Below are 24,363 nucleotides of genomic sequence, written 5' to 3'. Positions count from 1 at the left end.
AATAAAGTACAACATTGGCAATTAGTATTTTTATTTATTTTTCCATTTTTTATTTTATTTTGTATTTCTATGGCGCTTTTTCTTTTCCCCGGAGACTCGGGGTGCTTTGATGCAGCTATCTTGTGCACACTCAGTTGAGGCAATTATCCTTTATCCTATTCATCTACTTAACCACTTAAGCCCCGGACCAATATGCTGCCTAAAGACCCAAGGGGTTTTTACAGTTCGGGACTGCGTCGCTTTAACGGACAATTGAGCGGTCGTGCGACGTGGCTCCCAAACAAAATTGGCGTCCTTTTTTCCCCACAAATAGAGCTTTCTTTTGGTGGTATTTGATCACCTCTGCGGTTTTTATTTTTTGCGCTATAAACAAAAATAGAGCGACAATTTTGAAAAAAATTCAATATTTTTTACTTTTTGCTATAATAAATATCCCCCAAAAACATATATAAAAAAAAAAATGTCCTCAGTTTAGGCCGATACGTATTCTTCTACCTATTTTTGGTAAAAAAAAAACGCAATAATCGTTTATCGGTTGGTTTGCGCAAAATGTATAGCGTTTACAAAATAGGGGATAGTTTTATTTCATTTTTTTTTTTTTTACTACTAATGGCGGTAATCAGCGATTTTTTTCGTGACTGCGACATTATGGCGGACACTTCGGACAATTTTGACACATTTTTGGGACCATTGTCATTTTCACAGCAAAAAATGCATTTAAATTGCATTGTTTATTGTGAAAATGACAGTTGCAGTTTGGGAGTTAAACACAGGGGGCGCTGTAGGAGTTAGTGTTCACTTTGTGTGTGTTTACAACTGTAGGGGGGTGTGGCTGTAGGTCTGACATCATCGATCGAGTCTCCCTAATAAAAGGGATGACTCGATCGATGCGCCGCCATAGTGAAGCACGGGGAAGCCGTGTTTACATACGGCTCTCCCCGTTCTTCAGCTCCGGGGAGCGATCGCGACGGTGCGGCTATAAACGAATAGCCGCGCCGTCGTCCCGGATCGCTCTGACGTATATTTACATGAGGCGGTCCTTAAGTGGTTAATGTATACGCTGCTTATGTAAAAGTACCGTGTATACTCGAGTATAAGCTGACTTTTGCAGCAAAAAATGTTATGCTGAAAAAGCCCCCCTCGGCTTATACTCGAGTCTCCTGCTGTGTCATGCAGTCTTACAGCGGCCGTTGCCAGGTGTACTGCGCATGCACGAGCGCGTCCAAGAGAACGTCTTCCGTAGTGTGTGTGATAGGGGATTATCATGCGCAGGCTAGTGGAGTTGGTATATTTGATGGGTTGATGACGTGCAGCAGAAAGATGTTCTCGTGGACGCACTCGCGCATGCACAGTACACCCGGTTGGAGAATTTGACAAGTTGGAACTTTTGACAGAACACCGCTGACTGCAGTTGGGCACAGTGAGGCTGTAGACTGGCACTGATAAGACAGGTGGGTACAGTGAGGCTGCAGATGGGCACTGATGGGACAGGTGGGCACAGTGAGGCTGCAGATGGGCACTGAGACAGGTGGGAACAGTGAGGCAGCAGATGGGCACAGTGAAGCAGCAGATGGGCACAGTGAGGCTGCAGATGGGCACAGTGAGGCTGCAGATGGGCACAGTGAGGCTGCAGATGGGCACAGTGGGCCAGATCCACAACGAAGTTACGTCGGCGTATCTATTCATACGCCGTGCAACTTCTAGGATGCTCCGGCGTATCTTTGTTTTGTATCCACAAAACAAGATACGCCTGAAGCTGGGCTAGATCCGACTGGCGTACGTCTTAGTACGCCGTCGGATCTAAGGTGCATATTTACGCTGGCCGCTAGGTGGCGCTTCCGTTGATTTCCGCGTCGAGTATGCAAATTAGCTAGATACGCCAATCCACAAACGTACGTCCGGCCGGCGCATTTTTTTACGTCGTTTCCGTAAGGCTTTTTTCGGCGTAACGTTACCCCTGCTCTATGAGGCGTACGCAATGTTAAGTATGGACATCGGGCCAGTGTCGAATTTTCCGTTGTTTACATCGTTCGTGTAAAACGTTCGCGAATAGGGCTTTGCGTAGAATTACGTTCACGTCGAAAGCATTGGCTTGTTGCGGGTTAATTTGGAGCAAGCGCACTGGGATACCCCCATGGAACGGCGCATACGCTGTTAAAAAAAAAACGTAATTTACGTGGGGTCAAGACGTATTAACATAAAACACGCCCACAACTTAGTCATTTAAATTGCGCGCCCTTACGCCGACACATTTACACTATGCCGCCGTAACTTACGGCGTAAATTATTTGTGGATACGGAAAATACGCTGTAAGTTACGGCGGCGTAGTGTATCTGAGATACGCTACGCCGGACGTAAAAATGCGCCGAGGTACGTGGATCTGGCCCAGTGAGGCTGCAGATGGACACGGTGAGGCTGCAGATGGGCACGGTGAGGCTACAGAAGGGCACAGTGAGGCTACAGAAGGGCACGGTGAGGCTACAGAAGGGCACGGTGAGGCTACAGAAGGGCACGGTGAGGCTACAGAAGGGCACGGTGAGGCTGCAGAAGGGAACGGTGAGGCTGCAGAAGGGAACGGTGAGGCTGCAGAAGGGAACGGTGAGGCTGCAGAAGGGCACGGTGAGGCTGCAGAAGGGCACGGTGAGGCTGCAGAAGGGCACGGTGAGGCTACAGAAGGGAACGGTGAGGCTGCAGAAGGGAACGGTGAGGCTGCAGAAGGGAACGGTGAGGCTGCAGAAGGGAACGGTGAGGCTGCAGAAGGGCACGGTGAGGCTGCAGAAGGGCACGGTGAGGCTACAGAAGGGCACGGTGAGGCTGCAGAAGGGAACGGTGAGGCTGCAGAAGGGCTGCAAATGGGCACAATGAGGCTGCAAATGGGCACAGTGAGGCTGCAAATGGGCATGGTTGACCCTCTTTTGCACTTGCAGTAGCTGCTGCATTTTCCCACCCTAGGCTTATACCCGAGTTTATACGTTTTCCCAGTTTTTTGTGGTAAAATTAGGTGCCTCGGCTTATATTCAGGTCGGCTTATACTCGAGTATATACGGTAATACAAGATAAATATTTGCTACCATTTAAACCAATAATGAAATGTATTAAGCAATAACATGGCACAAAATTATATTCTTGTTCTCACACATCCACTTCTTCATAGTTCTGTAATTTTTTGTATTTTTTCCTGAAATAATTTCTTACTTATTACAATTTCTTTCTTAAAGTGGGTGTTTACCCTAAAAACGATTTTCTAACACTACATCCAGCTCACTCTCTACATTGACAGTATGCTGTTTTTAGGGTGAACCCCCACTCTAAGGTGATTGTAAACTCAGAACAACCACTTTCACCTACAGGCAAGCCTAGATTAAAGGAGTTGTAAAGGATTTTTTTTTTTTTTCTAAAATGACTGTTTACAGGGTATAGAGACATAGGCCCAGATTCACAGAGAGCACGGCGCACATTATGCCACAGTAGAATAACCAATGTACGCTACGCCAACGCAGCGCAGACAGGCAAGCATGGAATTCAGCAAGCCAGTGCTCCCAACGCTGCGCCAGCGTGGCGTGGGTTTCGAAGGCGTAGGTGGAAGTGGGCGTGACCCATGCAAATGAGGCGTGACCCCATGCAAATGATGGGCCGAGCGCCAGACAGATACGTATCACGAACTGCGCATGCGCCGTGACGTGACGTGGACGCATCCCCCTGCGCCTGCTCAGAACCACGTCGGAACAACTGCCTAAACTACGCCGGATCACTGCGTACGGCGTGAACGTAACCTACGCCCAGCCAGACACACGTCCAACGTAAAATACGCCGGCTTGTGTTCCCTGGTGCAGACCTTTGCATGTCTGCTGCTGGGTTGCACCTCCTTTATGGGGAATAACTTTACGCCGGACGTACAACTTATGCGCACCTCGCGTAGCCTGCGTCGGGCGCACGCAGGTTCGTGAATCGCTGTATTTCCCTCATTTGCATATTTGAATGGCTGATCAATGGGAGTGCCATCATGCGTCCAGCCTAAATGTGCACCCACCCTACGCCGGCGGGGTGAAGCCTGTTTTTAGGCGCATCTTAGTTTGTGGGTCTGGCGCACAGATACGACGGTGCACATTTGCACTTACGTCGGCGTAACTTGTTATACGTTGGCGTAAGTGCTTTGTGAATCCGGGCCATAATAGTTAACTGATTCCTTTTAAAATTGATTAAAAATAGATAAAGATCAATCATATAATGTACCTGGAGTTTCGTTTTTGCATTTAGTTTCGTTTTTGCATGTTATCCTGCCTGTGTGCATGTATAGAGCCATAGAGAAGTGATGGTTTGGAAAATTAAACTAGAATCTCCCAGGACTGTGGTCATCAGGAAACAGACAACCAGGAAGTGTCCAGAACAGAAAAGGTTTACAGCAACATCAGAGCAAAAACGAACAATGAGGACATGAAACCAGGACTGCAGTAAGGTAAAGGAAGCTATTTAGCTAAAAAAAAATCCTTTAGTGACCCTTTAAGGCTGGAAATATCTCCTAAACCGGGGATAAGCAATTAGCGGACCTCCAGCTGTTGCCAAACTACAAGTCCCATCATGCCTCTGCCTCTGGGTGTCATGCTTGATGCTGTCAGAGACTCGCTATGCCTCATGGGACTTGTAGTTTGGCAACATCTGGAGGTCCACTAATTGCTTATCCCTGTCCTAAACCTACACAGTTTAGGATATATTTACAAAGTCCCTGTACTCCGATGTCTTCTGCGCATGCGCCAATGTATCCGGCCCATGCGCATTTTAGAAGGGGCACAATGTAGCACCTTGCAGGGAAATAAAGAGGAAGTAAAACCCATCAGAGTTTACTTCCTCTATAAAGGGGTTGTAAAGGTAGAATTTGTTTTCCTAAATATCTTCCTTTACCTTAGTGCAGTCCTCCTTCACTTACCTCATCCTTCCATTTTGCTTTTAAATGTCCTTCTTTCTTCTGAGAAATCCTCACTTCCTGTTCTTCTGTCTGTAACTCCACACAGAAATGCAAGGCTTTCTCCCTGGTGTGGAGTGTCGTGCTCGCCCCCTCCCTTGGACTACAGGAGAGTCAGGACGCTCTCTACGTTGTAGATAGAGAAAGGAGCTGTGTGTTAGTGGGCATCCTGACTCTCCTGTAGTCCAAGGAGGGGGACGAGCACGACACTCCACACCAGGGAGAAAGCCTCGCATTACTGTGTGGAGTTACAGACAGAAGAACAGGAAGTGAGGATTTCTCAGAAGAAATAAGGACATTTAAAAGCAAAGTGGAAGGATGAGGTAAGTGAAGGAGGACTGCACTAAGGTAAAGGAAGCTATTTAGGAAAAAAATAAATTGTACTTTACAACCCCTTTAAGATCCTGTAAATAAGAACACTCATATCATACGGTCATCATTTCTATCATCTCTATGAAATTAGGGCATTTAGTAGCTTTGTACTCACACAGTCGAATATTGCTCACCACAAAGTAGCCAATGTAAAACGGGACCACGAAGACCAGGACCAATAGGATCACACAGAGATTGAGCTTCCAGTGGAAGTATCTGGAGCTGAAACACAATCATTAATACATATAAAGTTAATAAAAACACCCCAATCCATAGACATCTTCTCCCTGCTACACACCAAGTAATACGCTTAGAAATAATGCAGGACTGAGATCAATAATAGTATGAAAAGTAGAGCAATCCACAGCCAGCACTTCTCTGGAGCAGTAAAGCCCAGGTGCAACCTCCCCCTCTCTGTACTTTAACCACTTAAGACCCGGACCTTTAGGCAGCTAAAGGACCTGGCCAGTTTTTGCGATTCGACACTGCGTCGCTTTAACTGACAATTGCGCGGTCGTGCGACGTGGCTCCCAAACAAAATTGGTGTCCTTTTTTTCCCATAAATAGAGCTTTCATTTGGTGGTATTTGATCACCTCTGCGCTTTTTATTTTTTTGCGCTATAAACAAAAATAGAGCGTCAGTTTTAAAAAAAATGCAATATTTTTTACTTTTTTCTATGATAAATATCCCCCAAATATATATATATATATATATAAAAAAAAAATTCCTCAGTTTAGGCCGATACGTATTCTTCTACCTATTTTTGGTAAAAAAAAAAAATCGCAATAAGCGTTTATCGATTGGTTTGCGCAAAATTTATAGCGTTTACAAAATAGGGGATAGTTTTATTGCATTTTTTTTTTTTACTACTAATCTTCGTTTTTTGTCGTGACTGCGACATTATGGCGGACACTTCGAACAATTTTGACACATTTTTGGGACCATTGTCATTTTCACAGCAAAAAGTGCTATAAAAATGCATTGTTTACTGTGAAAATGACAATTGCTGTTTGGGAGTTAACCACAAGGGGGCGCTGAAGGGGTTATGTATGACCTCATTTGTGTTTCTAACTGTAGGGGGGTGTGGCTGTAGGTGTGACGTCATTGATTGTGCTTCCCTATAAAAGGGATCACACGATCAATGACAGCGCCACAGTGAAGAACGGGGAAGCTGTGTTTACACACAGCTCTCCCCGTTCTTTAGCTCCGGGGACCGTTCGTGGGACTCCATCGGCGATCAGGTCCGCTGGTCCCACGGTCACGGAGCTTCGGACCGGGCCGCGGGCGCGCGCCGTGGCTGGGCACTTAAAGAGGACGTACCATTCTGCCGACGTATATTTGCAGGAGGCGGTAATTAAGTGGTTAATTAACCACTTGGTGCCCAGAGGACGTCATATGACGTCCTGGGCATTGTGGGGCTATATCTGAATGATGGGTGCAGCTACATTCAGATATTGCCGGTTTCAGCCGGCGATTCCCTACACCATAAGAACGATCATAGAGGCTCTTCTGCCGCTTGATCGTTCTTACAGGCAGCGAAAGGGGACGTCTCTACGATCGTCGGAGGCTGGGCACGATGGTATGACGTCACGCCTGGCCTCTGCATTACAAAAAAAACGGCGCCACCTCGGCTGTGAAGCGGTGATAGTTTTTTTTGTTTTTTTTTAGGCTTCCCAGGCTAGTGGTGAGATGTGGGGTCTTAATGACCCCCATACCTCACTGTAAAGAGGACCTGTCATGTCATATTCCTATTACAAGGGATGTTTACATTCCTTGTAATAGGAATAAAAGTGATCAATTTTTTTTATTTTTTTTCTAAAGTGTCAAAATAAATAAAATTAAGTAAAATGAACAAAACATTTTTATTTATTTTTTAAAGTGCCCCTGTCCCTGTGTGCTCGCCCGCAGAAGTGAACGCATACATATGTCCCGCCCACATATGAAAACGGTGTTCAAACCACACATGTGAGGTATCACCGCGAACATTAGAGCGAGAGCAATAATTCTAGCCCTAGACCTACTCTAACTCAAAACATGTAACCAGTAAAAAAAAATTGAAAGCGTCGCCTATGGGGATTTTTAAGTACCGAGGTTTAGAGATATTATACGAGCGTGTGCAAATTTAAAGTGTGACATGTTAGATATTTATTTACTCGGCATAACTTCATCTTTCACATTATGCAATAAAAGTGGGCTAACTTTACTGTTTTTTTTTTTTTTTTAAGCATGAAACTGTTTCCCCCCCAAAAAAAGGCGTTTTAAAATTGCAAATACGTACCGAATATACTCGAGTATAAGCCGACCCGAATATAAGCCGAGGCACCTAATTTTACCACAAAAAAATGGGAAAACCTATTGACTCGAGTATAAGCCTAGGGTGTCCATCTGCATGCCTCACTGTGTCCATGTGCATGCCTCACTGTGTCCATGCCTCACTGTGCCCATGCCTCACTGTGCCCATGATTAGACTGACGTTTAACATGGGAGTCTATGGAAGGGGTGCCCGGCTTTGAAAAATCTGTGCTCCCCGGCCGTAGGTCCCCCAGACAACAATCTTTGCACACTTGTAGAAGAGAAATGGGGCTACATGTGTGCCAAGTTCTGGGTCCAGGAGACCTACAAACGGCACTGGGTTACCAAAGTCACTGGAGAAATGACTGTTTAACATGGGAGTCTATGGAAGGGGTGCTCGGCTTTGAAAAAATCGGTGCTCCACGACCGTAGGTCCCCCGGACAACAAACTTTGTACACTTGTATAGAAAGAGTACAGCTACATGTGTGCCAAGTTTGGGGTCCAGGGAATCTACGGCCAGCCAGTACCGGGTCCCCAAAGTCTGGGAGATCAGGTGCAAAAAGGTGACTCGAGTATAATCCAAGGGGAATTTTTAGCACAAAAAAATGTGCTGAAAAACTCGGCTTATACTCGAGTATATACGGTAATTGTTTAGTTAGTAATAGAGTTCCTGTAATCAAACCAAACTTGGTGATTCTAAGCTGGCCATAGACAGATGGAAATTTGTTCCGAAATTTGATCCATCTATGGGGCAGGCTGGCTGTACTGAAGTCGATCTATCGATCAACTGCGGTACAACCAGCTGTTTTTTTTCCCCAGTGACTATTATGTACATCTCATATTGCAATGTTGCAATGTGCCATGCTGTCATCACCTTTTAAAATGTTTACATTTTATATTGCCATTCTTTTTTGTCATGTATGCAATACTGTATATGTCATGCCATTTATTGGTTTAGTAATAAACATACTTATTTTTTTCCTACTCATACGAATTCTCTTGGTTTCGCCATACACACTTTATTAAAAGTCCCACATTCCCCCCTTTTTGCATAGGATCTGCTTAAGGGGTGAACTTATTGCTGTGCCCTGCATGAACTGAGCACAGGTTCACTTTAAAGCTGAATTCCAGGAATTCAACTCCTTTGTAAAAAGTGAAGTCCAATGAGGTGTATAACATCTCCTGGATGCATCTCTATTATTTATATAGGATAGGTTTACAGTACTCCTGAAAGACACCTATTTCTGTAGTTCCGGGGGGCCCCACCGCTGATCCTTCTGATCTTGGCATCCAGCGTTAATTTGGGCAGCAAGCTTCCATTTGGTCTTAGTCTAATGCCGCATACACACCATCACTTTATGTGATGAAAAAAAACGACAGTTTCTGTGAAGTAAAAAATGACGTTTTTGAAACTTCAATTTTCAAAGAGGAAGTTGCCTACACACCATCGTTTTTCTCACAATGTTCTAGCAAAGCGAGGTTACGTTCCACCACGTTTTCCATTGAAGCTCGCTTCATAAGTAGCTTCTGGGCATGCGCGGGTGAAAAAACGTCGTTTTAAACGACGTTTTTTACTACACACGGTCAATTTCTGTGAAGTAAAAGTTGACGTTTTTAAAAACGACACATAAAATTGTAGCATGCTTCAATTTTTTTTGGTCGTTTTTTAGAAGACATAAAACAACGTTTTCCCCCACACACGGTCAATTAAAGTGACGTTTTTAAAAACGTCATTTTTTTTCATCACATAAAGTGATGGTGTGTACGCGGCATTAGGATTAAAATGGCATTTTAGTTTTAGTCCCATTTTAATCTTCTGCAAGTGTTTTAGTCATTTTTAATCGACTAAATCTCCAGTACATTTTAGTTGACTAAAATCATTTTGACAAGGAGCAGGTCTTCTTCAGGGGGCCTCTATATAGGAGTATGAAGTGTTATAGCTAGATTCACAAAGAGTTACGCCGGCGTATCAGTAGATACGCCGTCCTAACTCTGAATCTGCACCGTCGTACATTTAAGTGTATTCTCAAATTGAGTTACACTTAAATGTAGCTAAGATACGACTGCCTTCGCCGTCGTATCTTAGCTGTCTAGTTTCCGCCGGCCGCTAGGGGCGTGAACGCTGATTTACGCCTATAATTCGTAAATCAGCGAGATACGCCGATTCACGAACGTACGCCTGCCCGTCACAGTAAAGATATGCCATTTACGTATGGCTTTTTCAGGCGTAAAGTTAGTCAAACAAATAGTTGGCCTAGCCAATGTTAAGTATGGCCGTCGTTCCCGCGTCAAAATTTGAAATGTTTACGTCGTTTGCGTAAGTCGTCCGTGAATGGGGCTGGACGTAATTTACGTTCTCGTCGAAACCAATACGTCCTTGCGGCGTACTTTGGAGCAATGCACACTGGGATATGTCCACGGACGGCGCATGCGCCGTTCGTAAAAAAACGTCAATCACGTCAGGTCACTAATCATTTACATAAAACACGCCCCTCTGTTCCTCATTTGAATTAGGCGCGCTTACGCCAGCCCATTTACGCTACGCCGCCGTAACTTAGGAGGCAAGTGCTTTGTGAATACAGCACTTGCCTCTCTGACTTACGGCGGCGTAGCGTAAATACGATACGCCGGGTCAAAATTACGCCGCCCTACCTGAATCCAGCTATTAGTGTGTGGCATTGTGTGAGAGGGTTAACTACACAGCCAAGCCCTGGCCATCCTAATAGAACATCCCCCTTCAGGCTGAAGAGAACAGCCATTGATAGTCTAACCTTCCATGGACAGTCTCCTATCTACAAATGCCGGGCTCCATCCAGAGGAAGCAGGCGGAGCTCCGTGGAAACCAGAAGTTCCGAGGGTAAACGTCCCTGCCTCACATTTTCTTTTCATTTGTTAATGAAACAGAATTGATTTCCATCAAAGTTTTCATCAGAGGAGGAAAATGTGGTGTACTTGTCTTTCGGTTTCGTCACTGTAAAAATGGCACTGACGAAAATGATGACGAAAAGGTTTTTGTTGACAAAAATAACACTATTGGCAGCTTCAACAGTAGTCGCTACAGCTGCTAGGCCCGCCCCTCCCCTCCTCCTGCCCAATCACAGAAGCCTTTGTATTAGGTGAACACTTTCACAAAATACAAAGGGGTAGATTCAGAAAGAAGTTACGCTGGCGTATCTATTGATACGCGCGTAACTTCTAGGATGCTCCGGCATATCTTTTTTCTGTATTCAGAAAACAAGATACGCCGGAATTTGGCTAAGATCCGACTGGTGTAAGTCTCTTACGCCGTCGTATCTTAGTTGCATATTTACGCTGGCCGTTAGGTGGCGCTTCCGTCAATTTACGCAAGGAATATGCAAATTAGGTAGATACGCCGATTCAGAAACGTACGTCCGTCCCGGGAGAATTTTTTACATCGTTTACGTTAGGCTTTTTCCGGCGTAAAGTTACCCCTGCTATATGAGGCGTATCCTATGTTAAGTATGGATGTCGGGCCAGCGTCGAATTTTCAGTCGATTACATCGTTTGCGTAAGTCGTTCGCGAATAGGGCTGTGCGTAATTTACGTTCACGTCGAAGGCATTGGATTTTTGCGGGTTAATTTGGAGTATGCGCACTGGGTTACGTTCACGGACGGCGCATGCGCCGTTAGTCAAAAACGTCAATAACGTGGGGTCAGCCTTCATTGCCATACAACACGCCCACTACATGGATAATTTGAATTTCGTGGGCTTATGCCGGACCACATACGCTACGCCGCTGTAACTTAGGGCGCAGGTTCTTTGTGAATACAGAACCTGCCTCACTAAGTTACGGCGGCGAAGCGTATCTGAGATACACTACGCCGCACAAATTTACGCCGGGCTATCTGAATCTAGCCCAAAGGCTTCTGTGAATAGGCAGCAGAGGGGACCGGCAGGCATAGCTGTTCTGTGTGCTTCTATCCTCTTAGATCCCAGAGTGTCTCTCCAGCTATAAACCTATCAGATATAAATAATAGGAATACATCTAGGAGGTGTCATACACCTTGTTGGACTTAACTCTTAGTGTGCCGTCACTTTTTACAAAGTGACTGAATTCCTGGAATTTAGCTTTAATGAAACATTACTAAACTCAAAATTGCATGTGAATCAGTCAGGTATAAGACTGTGGGAGCAATACATAAAAAAACATAAATAGAAATCTCTAACAGGCCAGGGATTCTTTGCAGGTTGATGATTTTTACTCACCTGCTACTTAACAGTCCCAGGATCTCAAAAATAATCAGTTCAAACATAGTGCAGGAGAAAGCGAAAGTCACCGAGAAGACGACTTGAACGACATACTGCCGGACCTAAAGAAAGAACAGAAATCGATTGGTCACCTCCATGACTGTACATAATGGCTGCCATCTTGAAGGCAGGACAGAAAGGTGCCATAGCTGGTCACACACACAATACAAACTTATAGCTAGATTCAGGTAGATGGGCGCATCTTTGAGGCGGCGTAGCTAATCTTATTTACGCCGCCGTAAGTAAGTGAGGCAAGTGCTGTATTCACAAAGCACTTGCCTCCTAAGTTACTGTGGCGTAGCGTAAATGGGCCGGCGTATGCGCGCCTAATTCAAATTAGGAACAGGGAGGCGTGTTTTATGTAAATGGCTAGTGACCCGACGTGATTGACGTTTTTTACGAACAGCGCATGCGCCGTCCGTGTACATATCCCAGTGTGCATTGCTCCAAAGTACACTGCAAGGACGTATTGGTTTCGACGTGAACGTAAATTACGTCCAGCCCCATTCACGGACGACTTACGCAAACTACGTAAAATTTAGAAATTTAGACGCGGCAACGACGCCCATACTTAACATTGGCTAGGCCATCTAGGGGGCAGCTTTATCTTTACGCGGCGTACCTCTTACGGAAACGGCGTATCTTTACTGCGACAGGCAAGCGTACATTCGTGAATCGGCGTATCTAGTCATTTGCATATTCTACGCCGAACTCAACAGAAGTGCCACCTAGCGGCCAGCGGAAATATTGCACCCTAAGATACGACGGCGCAGGCCGTCGTATCTTAGCTAGGTTTAAGTGTATCTCAGTTTGAGCATACACTTAAACTTACGACGGCGCAGATTCCGAGTTACGATGGCGTATCTACTGATACGCCGGCGTAACTCTTTGTGAATCCAGCTATTAATCTGTGCTACTGTTAGATTTACCAACAGCAAAAAAGCATGAGGGCCTCTCTGTCCATCTATCTTTAAACTACGGCCCTCCAGTTGTTCAGGAACTACAATTCCCATCATGCCTAGTCATGTCTGTGAATGTCAGTCTTACAATGCCTCATGGGATGTGTTCCGCAACAGCTGGAGGGCCGTAGTTTGAGGATCCCTGATCTACAGTGATGGAAAAAAGTATTTGACCCCCTGCTGATTTTGTACATTTGCCCGCTGACAAAGAAATGATCAGTCTATACTTTTAATGGTCAGTTCATTTTATCAGTGAGAGACAGAATAACAACAAAAATATACAGAAAAACACATTTCAAAAAAGTTATTGGTGGCAAAACCCTTGTTTGGCAATCACAGGTCAGACGTTTCTTGTAGTTGCCCCCCCAAGTTTGCAAATCTCAGGAGGGATTTTGTCCTCTTTGCAGATCCTCTCCAAGTCATTAAGGTTTCAAGGCTGACGTTTGGTAACTCGAACCTTCAGCTCCGTGCACATATTTTCTATGGGATTAAGGTCTGGAGACTGGCTAGGCCACTCCAGGAACGTAATGTGCTTCTTCTTGAGCCACTCCTTTGTTGCCTTGGCCATGTGTTTTGGGTCATTGTCATGCTGGAATACCTATCCATGACCCATTTTCAATGCCCTGGCTGAGGGAATCTCACCCAAGATTTGATGGTACTTGGCCCCGTCCATCGTCCCTTTGATGCGGTGAAGTTGTTCTGTCCCCTTAGCAGAAAAACACCACCAAAGCATAATGTTTCCACCTCCATGTATGACGGGGGATGGTGTCCCCCATGTATGACGGTGGGGATGGTGTCCTCCAGAAAACTATTTGTGGGAAAAAAAATGATAAAAATTTAATTTGGGTACAGCGTTGTATGACCGCGCAATTGTCATTCAAAGTGGGTCAGCGCTGAAAGCTGAAAATTGGTCTGGGCAGGAGGGGGGGTTTAAGTGCCCAGTAAGCAAGTGGTTAAAAAGGGATCAAATACTCATTAAAATGCAAATCAATTTTTATGAAATGCGTTTTTCTGTATATTTTTGTTGTTATTCCGTCTCTCTCACTGGTAAAATAAACCGACCAATAAAATTATAAACTGATCATTTCTTTGTCAGTGGGGCGAAAGTACAAAATCAGCAGAGGGTCAAACACTTTCTTCCCTCACTGTATCAATCGAATAGATCTATCCTCAGATAGGCCCTCATACATCGAGGGTACTGGTAGAGGTAGAGTTACATAGGAACTTATGTGGAAATCCTGAACCAATCATGTCACCTCACCACACACAAAAAAGCAACGATAAGAAAAAAAAAAGGGGGGGGGGGACCACCCGAAGCAACGATGTAGCTGCAAAAAAAAGGCAGTAAATACTTTTCCCAGAGCCCAAGCCCCTGTATACACCGCTCCTAAAGCGCCGCTGCCCATTGAAATCAATGGGCAGCGGCGCTTTGCCGCCGTTTTAACCCTTTTTCCGGCTGCTAGCGGGGGTTAAAAGCACGCCGCTAAAATGACGGTAAAGCGCTGCTAAAAAATCGCTGCACTTTGCCGCCCTAGTGTGAAAGGGCTCTAAAGGAAACTCGTATTCATCGTTTTTTTTTTTTTACTAAGGAATACAGAGCGCTTGTTTACACGTCTGAGTGCATAGGCACTTTACAATTAATGGTCTGTATTTTAGTATCAAAAAGGGGAAAAGGAACAAACATGGGAACTTTTTAGGTGTCAGGTCAAAAAATGAATTACAATTGATAACATTTTATAAATTTTATTACAACGATAGAACATAATAAAAAAATCCTTATTATATTATTTGTTATATTCAAGGCATATACAGACACTACCGCTCTACATGTTTCGCTTCAAAAAGCTTCATCAGGAGATTTAGGTGTACTTTATTGTATGCTATAAATGACAAAGACGGCAGAAATACATTTCAGGACATTATTTGAAAGAATATTACATCTATCACATTATTGGCATACATAGGTATGCATATTTCATTTTTACAAAGATACCGTATATACTCAAGTATAAGCCGAGTTTTTCAGCACATTTTTTTTGTGCTGAAAATGCCCCCCTCGGCTTATACTCGAGTCACCTTTTTGCGCCTTATCTCCCAGAATTTGGGGACCCGGTACCGGCCGGCCGTAGGTCCCCCGGCCCCCAAACTAGGCACACATGTAGCCCCACACTTCCTCTACAAGTGTGCAAAGTTTGTTGCCCAGGAGACCTGCGGCTGGGAAGCACCGATTTTTCAAAGCCGGGCACCCCTTCCATAGACTACCATGTTAAACGTCAGTCTAGTCATGGACACAGTGAGGCATGGGCACGGTGAGGCATGGGCACAGTGAGGCATGGGCACAGTGAGGCATGGGCACAGTGAGGCATGGGCACAGTGAGGCATGGGCACAGTGAGGCATGGGCACAGTGAGGCATGGGCACAGTGAGGCATGGGCACAGTGAGGCATGGGCACAGTGAAGCATGGGCACAGTGAGGCATGGGCACAGTGAGGCATGCAGATGAAAACCCTAGGCTTATACTCGAGTCAATAAGTTTTCCCATTTTTTGTGGTACAATTAGGTGCCTCGGCTTGTATTCGGGTCGGCTTATACTCGAGTATATACGGTATTGATATTATTACAAAATGTGATAGATGTAATATTCAATCAAAAAATGTCATGAAATGTATTTCTGCCGTCTTTGTCATTTATAGCATACAATAAAGTACACCTGAATCTCCTGATGAAGCTTTTTGAAGCGAAACATGTAGAGTGGTAGTGTCTGTATATGCCTTGAATATAACAAATGATATAATAAGGAATTGTTTATCATATTTTATTGTTGTAATAAAATTAACCCCTTCCCGACCGCCGCATGTATATGTACGTCGGCAGAATGGCACGTACAGGCACATTGGCGTACCTGTACGTCCCTGCCTAGACGTGGGTGGGGGGTCCGATCGGAACCCCCGACATGCGGCGGTCGGGTTCCCGCGGGGAGCGATCCGGGACGACGGCGCGGCTATTCGTTTCTAGCCGCTCCGTCGCGATCGCTCCACGGAGCTGAAGAACGGGGAGAGCCGTATGTAAACACGGCTTCCCCGTGCTTCACTATGGCGCTGCATCGATCGAGTGATCCCTTTTATAGGGAGACTCGATCGATGACGTCAGTCCTACAGCCACACCCCCCTACAGTTGTAAACACACACTAGGTGAACCCTAACTCCTACAGCGCCCCCTTGTGGTTAACTCCCAAACTGCAACTGTCATTTTCACAATAAACAATGCAATTTAAATGCATTTTTTGCTGTGAAAATGACAATGGTCCCAAAAATGTGTCAAAATTGTCCGAAGTGTCCGCCATAATGTCGCAGTCACGAAAAAAATCGCTGATCGCCGCCATTAGTAGTAAAAAAAATAAAAATGCAATAAAACTATCCCCTATTTTGTAAACGCTATAAATTTTGCGCAAACCAACCGATAAACGATTATTGCGATTTATTTTACCAAAAATAGGTAGAAGAATACGTATCGGCCTAAACTGAGGAAAAAAAATGTTATATATGTTTTTGGGGGATATTTATTATAGCAAAAAGTAAAAAATATTGAATTTTTTTCAAAATTGTCGCTCTATTTTTCTTTATAGCGCAAAAACTAAAAACCGCAGATGTGATCAAATACCACCAAAAGAAAGCTCTATTTGTGGGGAAAAAAGGACGCCAATTTTGTTTGGGAGCCACGTCGCACGACCGCGCAATTGTCTGTTAAAGCGACGCAGTCCCGAACTGTAAAAACACCTTGGGTCTTTAGGCAGCATATTGGTCCGGTCCTTAAGTGGTTAATAACATTTTATCAATTGTAATAAATTTTTTGACCTGGCACCTAAAAATTCCCCAGGTTTGTTCCTTTTCCCCCTTTTCATACGATTATATTGGGATGTGGCGTCTTCCTGGATCTCTCTGCCCTCACTGTCAATTAATGGGCTGTATTTTAGCTCAGTATTGAGCATCTTCATGCTGAGCATTGTACAAGAGGTCTAATACGTCTCCTATGCAGGTCACCTGTAGACCAGTATTGGGCCCCAGTTCACCCTCTTCAAGGATCACTACACAGTTCTCTATGAAGGAACTCACCTCATAGTCTTTGAAGAGTTGCCGCATGAAAAACAGCCAACCAAAGCCAAAGAACAGCAGCTGGGAGGACACAAAAAGAGAAACATGGCGCTGTTAAGGTATTGGGAGAATCATGAAAGCTACAGAAAGTATAAAGAAGAAGAACGGCTGCACTCTGTCATCACTCATTCAGGGAAAAAACATTGTTCTAGGTCCATAATCCAATAGTCAGTGCCCATAGTCACACCACTGACGCGTTTCACCCTAGTTGGGTTTACTTGTGGAAAGTGACGAAGCCCAATCAGGTCGAAGAGCATCAGTAGGGAATGACTATAGGCAGGGACTGTTGTTGTTATTGTTGTTTATTTTTAAATGACTAGCAACATTAGACTGCGGCCAATTAGGCCCCTTTCACACTGAGGCGTATTTCAGGCGTTTCAGCGCTAAAAAAAGTGCATAAATAAAGCCTGAAATAATCCTGCCCCAGCATTCTCAATGTGAAAGCCCTTGGTGCAATGCGCTGGCGGGAGGAAGAAAAATCTCCTGCAAGCAGCATCTTTGGAGCGGAGAAGGAGCGGGGTGATTACCTCTCCTATACCACTCCTTCCCATTGAAATCAATAGGAAACTGCGGTAATACCGCCGCCAATGCGCCTCTTAAACTTTTAAGAGGCGCCGCTATACCGCACCTCCCATGCCCAGTGTGAAAGCGGCCTAAACTGAGGAAAACGTTTTTTTTTTAAATTGTGATATTTATTAAATCAAAAAGTAAAACAGATATGTGAGATCCCCAGGGCAGTGGTATATGGATCAATTATGGAAGAATAAGGAGTTAGATCATTGACCAGAGAGGAATTATCTAGATTCTCTTTTTTTATTTTTCTTTCCTCCTTATTGATCTCCCTTGGAGGGCCCTTCTTTAGTATCCTTTTTATAGCCTTGATAGTGTGGAGTAGGATGTCTGCCGCGAACTAGGAGAGAGAGAGGGAGTGCAATCATGGTGAAATAGGGGTAGTAGCGAGGGATATGGGGTTGGGAAATGGAGTAGGTGGATAGAGGTGGAACACAGTCACTAAGAAAATATAAACATTTCTCCCTTTTTTTTTTTTCCTCCAGCTCACTAGTATCACTTTGGTGGGAGGGAGGGAGTATGGAGATGGGCACGCCACTTAAAGTGGGAAGTAGGTCAGAAGGACCAATAGAAAGTAAATATAGTTGAAGAGACTCTCTTCATCATAAGGTACAATAATATATATATATATATATATATACAGTGAGGAAAATAAGTATTTGAACACCCTGCTATTTTGCAAGTTCTCCCACTTGGAAATCATGGAGGGGTCTGAAATTGTCATCGTAGGTGCATGTCCACTGTGAGAGACATAATCAAAAAAAAAATTCCAGAAATCACAATTTATGATTTTTTAACTATTTCTTTGTATGATACAGCTGCAAATAAGTATTTGAACACCTGTCTATCAGCTAGAATTCTGACCCTCAAAGACCTGTTAGTCTGCCTTTAAAATGTCCACCTCCACTCCATTTATTATCCTAAATTAGATGCACCTGTTTGAGGTCATTAGCTGCATAAAGACACCTGTCCACCCCATACAATCAGTAAGAATCCAACTACTAACATGGCCAAGACCAAAGAGCTGTCCAAAGACACTAGAGACAAAATTGTACACCTCCACAAGGCTGGAAAGGGCTACGGGGAAATTGCCAAGCAGCTTGGTGAAAAAAGGTCCACTGTTGGAGCAATCATTAGAAAATGGAAGAAGCTAAACATGACTGTCAATCTCCCTCGGACTGGGGCTCCATGCAAAATCTCACCTCGTGGGGTCTCAATGATCCTACGAAAGGTGAGAAATCAGCCCAGGACTACACGGGAGGAGCTGGTCAATGACCTGAAAAGAGCTGGGACCACTGTTTCCAAGGTTACTGTTGGTAATACACTAAGACGTCATGGTTTGAAATCATGCATGGCACGGAAGGTTCCCCTGCTTAAACCAGCACATGTCAAGGCCCGTCTTAAGTTTGCCAATGACCATTTGGATGATCCAGAGGAGTCACGGGAGAAAGTCATGTGGTCAGATGAGACCAAAATAGAACTTTTTGGTCATAATTCCACTAACCGTGTTTGGAGGAAGAAGAATGATGAGTACCATCCCAAGAACACCATCCCTACTGTGAAGCATGGGGGTGGTAGCATCATGCTTTGGGGGTGTTTTTCTGCACATGGGACAGGGCGACTGCACTGTATTAAGGAGAGGATGACCGGGGCCATGTATTGCGAGATTTTGGGCAACAACCTCCTTCCCTCAGAGCTTTGAAGATGGGTCGAGGCTGGGTCTTCCAACATGACAATGACCCGAAGCACACAGCCAGGATAACCAAGGAGTGGCTCTGTAAGAAGCATATCAAGGTTCTGGCGTGGCCTAGCCAGTCTCCAGACCTAAACCCAATAGAGAATCTTTGGAGGGAGCTCAAACTCTGTGTTTCTCAGCGACAGCCCAGAAACCTGACTGATCTAGAGAAGATCTGTGTGGAGGAGTGGGCCAAAATCCCTCCTCCAGTGTGTGCAAACCTGGTGAAAAACTACAAGAAACGTTTGACCTCTGTAATTGCAAACAAAGGCTACTGTACCAAATATTAACATTGATTTTCTCAGGTGTTCAAATACTTATTTGCAGCTGTATCATACAAATAAATAGTTAAAAAAATCATACATTGTGATTTCTGGATTTTTTTTTTTTGATTATGTCTCTCACAGTGGACATGCACCTACGATAACAATTTCAGACCCCTCCATGATTTCCAAGTGGGAGAACTTGCAAAATAGCAGGGTGTTCAAATACTTATTTTCCTCACTGTATATATATATATACACAGGTCAACACCATGGCCATTAGGCCTCTTATGAGGGTTTTTTTTTTTTCAGGGGGGGGGGAAGGACAAATAAATTACACAGGGATTACCCCTCACTTTTTTTATTTTTCTTCTTCTTTTTTTTTTTTTATTATTATTATTATTATTATTATTAATTGCACTATGTTACGCTAGTTGGGAGAAAGGCCTAGAGGGCCGGCACACATAAAAACGAGAGACTAATATAATAATATATTTTTTTTTTTTTCTTTTTAAAAAACAAGAATAGACACAAGGGCCAATAGTGGTCTCGGGGAAGTAGGATGGTGGGATTTTTTTTTTTTCTTTTTCTCTCTTTGTGCGGGGTATAGAAGGACATAGTAGGAGAACACAGGATTCAAGCAGAAGGGGTGGAGGGTGTAGGGACAGAGCAGACATAGGCCAATGTAGCCAGGGGTGAAGAGGATAATATTTGTTCTTTCTTTTTTTTTTTTCTCTCTCTTCTCTCTCTCTCTTTTCTCTTTCACTTTTTCTCTTTTGGGGGGGGGGGGGGGGGGGGGGGTAGAATAATTGACAAGTTTTTGCATATGAAAGTTTTAGATTTTCTATGCAATGTTTAAGTTATTTGTGTAGTAAGAAAAGAATGTTTAATGCTGTATGGAATATGGTAAATAAAAAAATAAAAAAGTAAAAAATATTGTGTTTTTTTTTTTTAAATTGTCGCTCTTCTTTTGTTTATAGCGCAAAAAATAAAACCGCAGATGTGATCAAATACCACCAAAAGAAAGCTCTATTTGTGGGAAAAAGATTTCATTTGGGTACAGTGTGGCATGACAGCGCAATTGTCATTCAAAGTGTGACAGCGCTGAAAACTAAAAATTGGCCTGGGCAGTAAGGGGGTGAAAAGAAGTAATCTATATATTGAAGCTTGCCAGTCCTTACATGTGGTTTCTGCATTTGTTTTCTTCCCCCCCACCCCCTCTATTATCATCTGGTGATCCTGTCAGTAACACACTTCCTGTCCTAGGGTGACAACACTTCCTGTACTCTATCTAAGGAGGAGCAGCGTTGTCACCTTAGGATAGGACTACAGAAAACACCTCCAAATAACCTCTTCCAGATCCTCACCTGAGAAATGACCATGAGGATGGAGTCGAAGAGGAAGCTCATGGTTGATTGGTATGCAGTCCGTTGATTGTCCTGATTGCATAGACTCCGCAGTCCAGGGGGCCTTCAGTAGAAGAAGAGGTGGGCGGGATCTTCACATTCCGGGTCCAATCCTTGCATGGCACTGTGGAAGTGAAGTACACATTATAAGTGGATTCAATTAAAGCAATCCTGTACTGAGATCTACCCAACCGTCCCAATCTAGACCCGATCTCTCTCTAATATATATTAGACATGTGCACTGCCAGAAAAATCTTTTTTTTTTTCGTTTTTGTTTTATTACCGTATTTATCGGCGTATACCGCGCACATTCTTTGCCCTGAAAATCAGGGCAAAATCGTGGGTGCGCGATATACGCCGATACCCGCGCCGAGTTTGAATACTGCGCCGCCATATACCGAGCGCAGTACACTCGTGTATAGTCGGGCAGTCTCGGCTCCTCTCGCGCTGACGTCCTGGACGTACAGGACGTCAGCGCGAGAGGAGCCGAGACTGCCCGACTATACACGAGTGTACTGCGCTCGGTATATGCCGGCGCAGTATTCAAACTCGGCACGGGAAAGCGGGAAACGAGCGGGGAGGACGCCGCAGAAGGACGCCGGACCCGACGAAGAGGACACCCGAAGCCGCAGACGGACGCCAGACCCAACGAGGCCGCCGATGGACACCAAACTGTAAGTACAAAAATCTTTTTTTCCACAGGAATTTCGGGACAAATTTAGGGGTGCGCGCTATACGCGGGAGAGCGCTATACCCCAATAAATACGGTAGTTTTTTTTTTTGCAAATTTGTACATTCGGGAATTCGAAAATCCAATTTTTGAAATTTCCTATCTTCGAATTTTAGATTTTCGAATTTTGCAATTTCGAATCTCGAATTTTTGAAATTTCCGAAATTCCAGATTTACAAATTTTGAATCTTGAATTTTTGAAATTTCGAATTTTTTCATTTCCTAATTTCCGAATATTCGAAGTTCAAAAATTCAGAAATTGGAAAAATTTGGAAATTCAAAATTTCGGAAATGTGAAAATTCGGAAATTTCGGAATTAACAAATTTGTCAAAATTCGTTAAAAAGCGAATTCGGAACTAAACGAATTGCACATGTCTAATATATATATATTTACTTTTCCTTACAAATCATAGCTCTGAGCCCCATCGAGTGCTGGTCACTGGTTATATTAATTATGTGTTCTGTTTCAAATGGTATTGACACACCTCCTTAGACCTGGTCTGCGCAGATATTATGCCTGCTGACCCGGTGTTCTGTCAAATACTCCAACCCTTTAGAAACTCCAACCACGTCACTTCCGGTTTCTTTAACTGCTTGCCGACCAGCCACCGCTTTTTTTACGGTGACAGGTCGGCTCTGCTGGGCGGGAGCACATAGCTATACGTCACCTCGCCCAGCAGCCAATAGGTCACGATCGCCGCCGGGCACCCGCGATTGCTCGTTACAGAGCGAGGACCGGGAGCTGTGTGTGTAAACACACAGCTCCCGATCCTGTCAGGGGAGAAATGCCTGACCGTCTGTTCATACAATGTATGAACAGCGATCAGTGATTTCCCCTAGTAAGTCCCACCCCCCCCTACAGTTAGAACACACCCAGGGAACATACTTAACCACTTCCCTGCCCCCTAGTGTTAACCGCTTCACTGCCAGTGGCATTTTTATAGTAATCAATGCATTTTTATAGCGCTGATCGCTATAAAAATGCCAATGGTCCCAAAAATGTGTCAAAAGTGTCCGAAGTGTCCGCCATAATGTCGCAGTACCGAAAAAAAAAATCGCTGATCGCCGCCATTACTAGTAAAAATAAAAAATTTATAAAAATGCCATAAAACTACCCCCTATTTTGTAAATGCTATAACTTTTGCGCAAACCAATCAATAAACGCTTATTGCGATTTTTTTTTACGAAAAATATGTGGAAGAATACGTATCGGCCTAAACTGAGGAAAATTTTATATATTTTTGGGGGATATTTATTATGGTAAAATGTAAAAAATAATATTTGTTTTCAAAAATTGTCGCTTTATTTTTTGTTTATAGCGCGAAAACTAAAAACCGCAGAGGTGATCAAATACCACCAAAAGAAAGCTCTATTTGTGGGGAAAAAAAGGACGTCAATTTTGTTTGGGAGCCACGTCGCACGACCGCGCAATTGTCAGTTAAAGCGACGCAGTGCCGAATCGCAAAAAGTGCGACCAGCAATATGGTCCGGGGATTAAGTGGTTAAAACATCAGTAATTGGATATTTTTAAGAATTTCTGTTTGGACACAACACCGGCCACCGGATACAGTCCGGTACTGGATGATTTAGCTATTTTGAGACCACAGCGGCAAACGAAGACAACGTTGTCGCCGCTATGGTGGCCGCGATTTCGTTGGCTAGTATCGGTGTGAAGTAACAATCTCCGCTCATAATAGCGTGGACCGGGTTCTATTCGCGTTTACCGTAGGAATTCGTCAAAAACTCCAATTACTGATGGTTTAAAATTAACTTTCATGAATTTAAAAAAAATGAAACAGTAAAGTTAGCCCAATTCTTTTGTGTAATGTGAAAAATGATGTTACGCCGAGTAAATAGATAGCAAGCATGTCACGCTTTATAATTGCACGCACTTGTGGAATGGCGAGAAACTACGGTACCTAAATATCTCCATAGGCGACGCTTTAAACTTTTTTTTTTACGGTTACCAGGTTAGAGTTACAGAGAAGGTCTAGGGCTAGAATTATTGCTCTCGCTCTGACGATCGCGGCGATACCTCACATGTGTGATTTGAACACCGTTTTCATATGCGGGCACGACTTCCGTATGCGTTTTCTTTGTTGCGCGAGCTCGCGGGGAGGGAAGCGCTTAAAAAAAAAATGTTTTTATTTATTTTTATAATATTAAAATTGTGTTTTGTTTTTGTTTTTTTACATTCTGGTCACTTTTATTGCTGTCGCAAGGAATGTAAACATCCCTTGTGACAGTAATAGGTGGTGACAGGTACTCTTTATGGAGGGATCGGGGTCTAAAAGACCCCAAATCCCTTCTTTGCACTTAAAAGTATTCAGGTCACCGAAAACGGCGATTCTGAATACTGTGAACTTTTTTAAATCCGGCGTCATTGGCAGCCTTGAAACCCGGAAGTGACGTCATGACGTCGCTTCCGTGTTCACATTGCGGAGACTGAATCCAAGCCGTTTACGGCTTGGTTTCATTCTGCGCCTGGACACTGGAGGTGCTGGATAGAGGATCGGGTCTCCCGGTGGGACGGGAGGCCCGGTCAGAGCGGCAAGAGGCGGCGGGAGGGGGGGGATGTCCCCTCCCGCTCCTCCGGCATAACAACCGAGCGGCTTTTAGCTGCATCGGTTGTTATGCCTGGATAGCCAATCG

General features: G+C 44.2%; 1 protein-coding gene across 1 annotated transcript in view; it reads right to left on the bottom strand.

Moving 5' to 3' along the window:
- Nucleotides 1-24,363, bottom strand: part of GPR89B (G protein-coupled receptor 89B) — a 136,586-nt gene that overhangs the window by 109,721 nt on the left and 2,502 nt on the right. The window contains exons 2-5 of the mRNA XM_040339054.1: nucleotides 20,942-21,104; nucleotides 16,968-17,027; nucleotides 11,856-11,959; nucleotides 5,449-5,555 (exon numbers count right to left, since the gene is read on the bottom strand). Coding sequence (XP_040194988.1) covers nucleotides 5,449-5,555; nucleotides 11,856-11,959; nucleotides 16,968-17,027; nucleotides 20,942-20,983 — 313 coding nt within the window. The 5' untranslated portion in view covers nucleotides 20,984-21,104. The remainder of the gene's footprint in view (nucleotides 1-5,448; nucleotides 5,556-11,855; nucleotides 11,960-16,967; nucleotides 17,028-20,941; nucleotides 21,105-24,363) is intronic.

Source organism: Rana temporaria, chromosome 2 (genome assembly GCF_905171775.1).
Source record: "Rana temporaria chromosome 2, aRanTem1.1, whole genome shotgun sequence".
NCBI lineage: Eukaryota > Metazoa > Chordata > Amphibia > Anura > Ranidae > Rana > Rana temporaria.
Note: the sequence above shows the minus strand (reverse complement) of the source record. Positions and strands in the feature narration are given on the sequence as shown.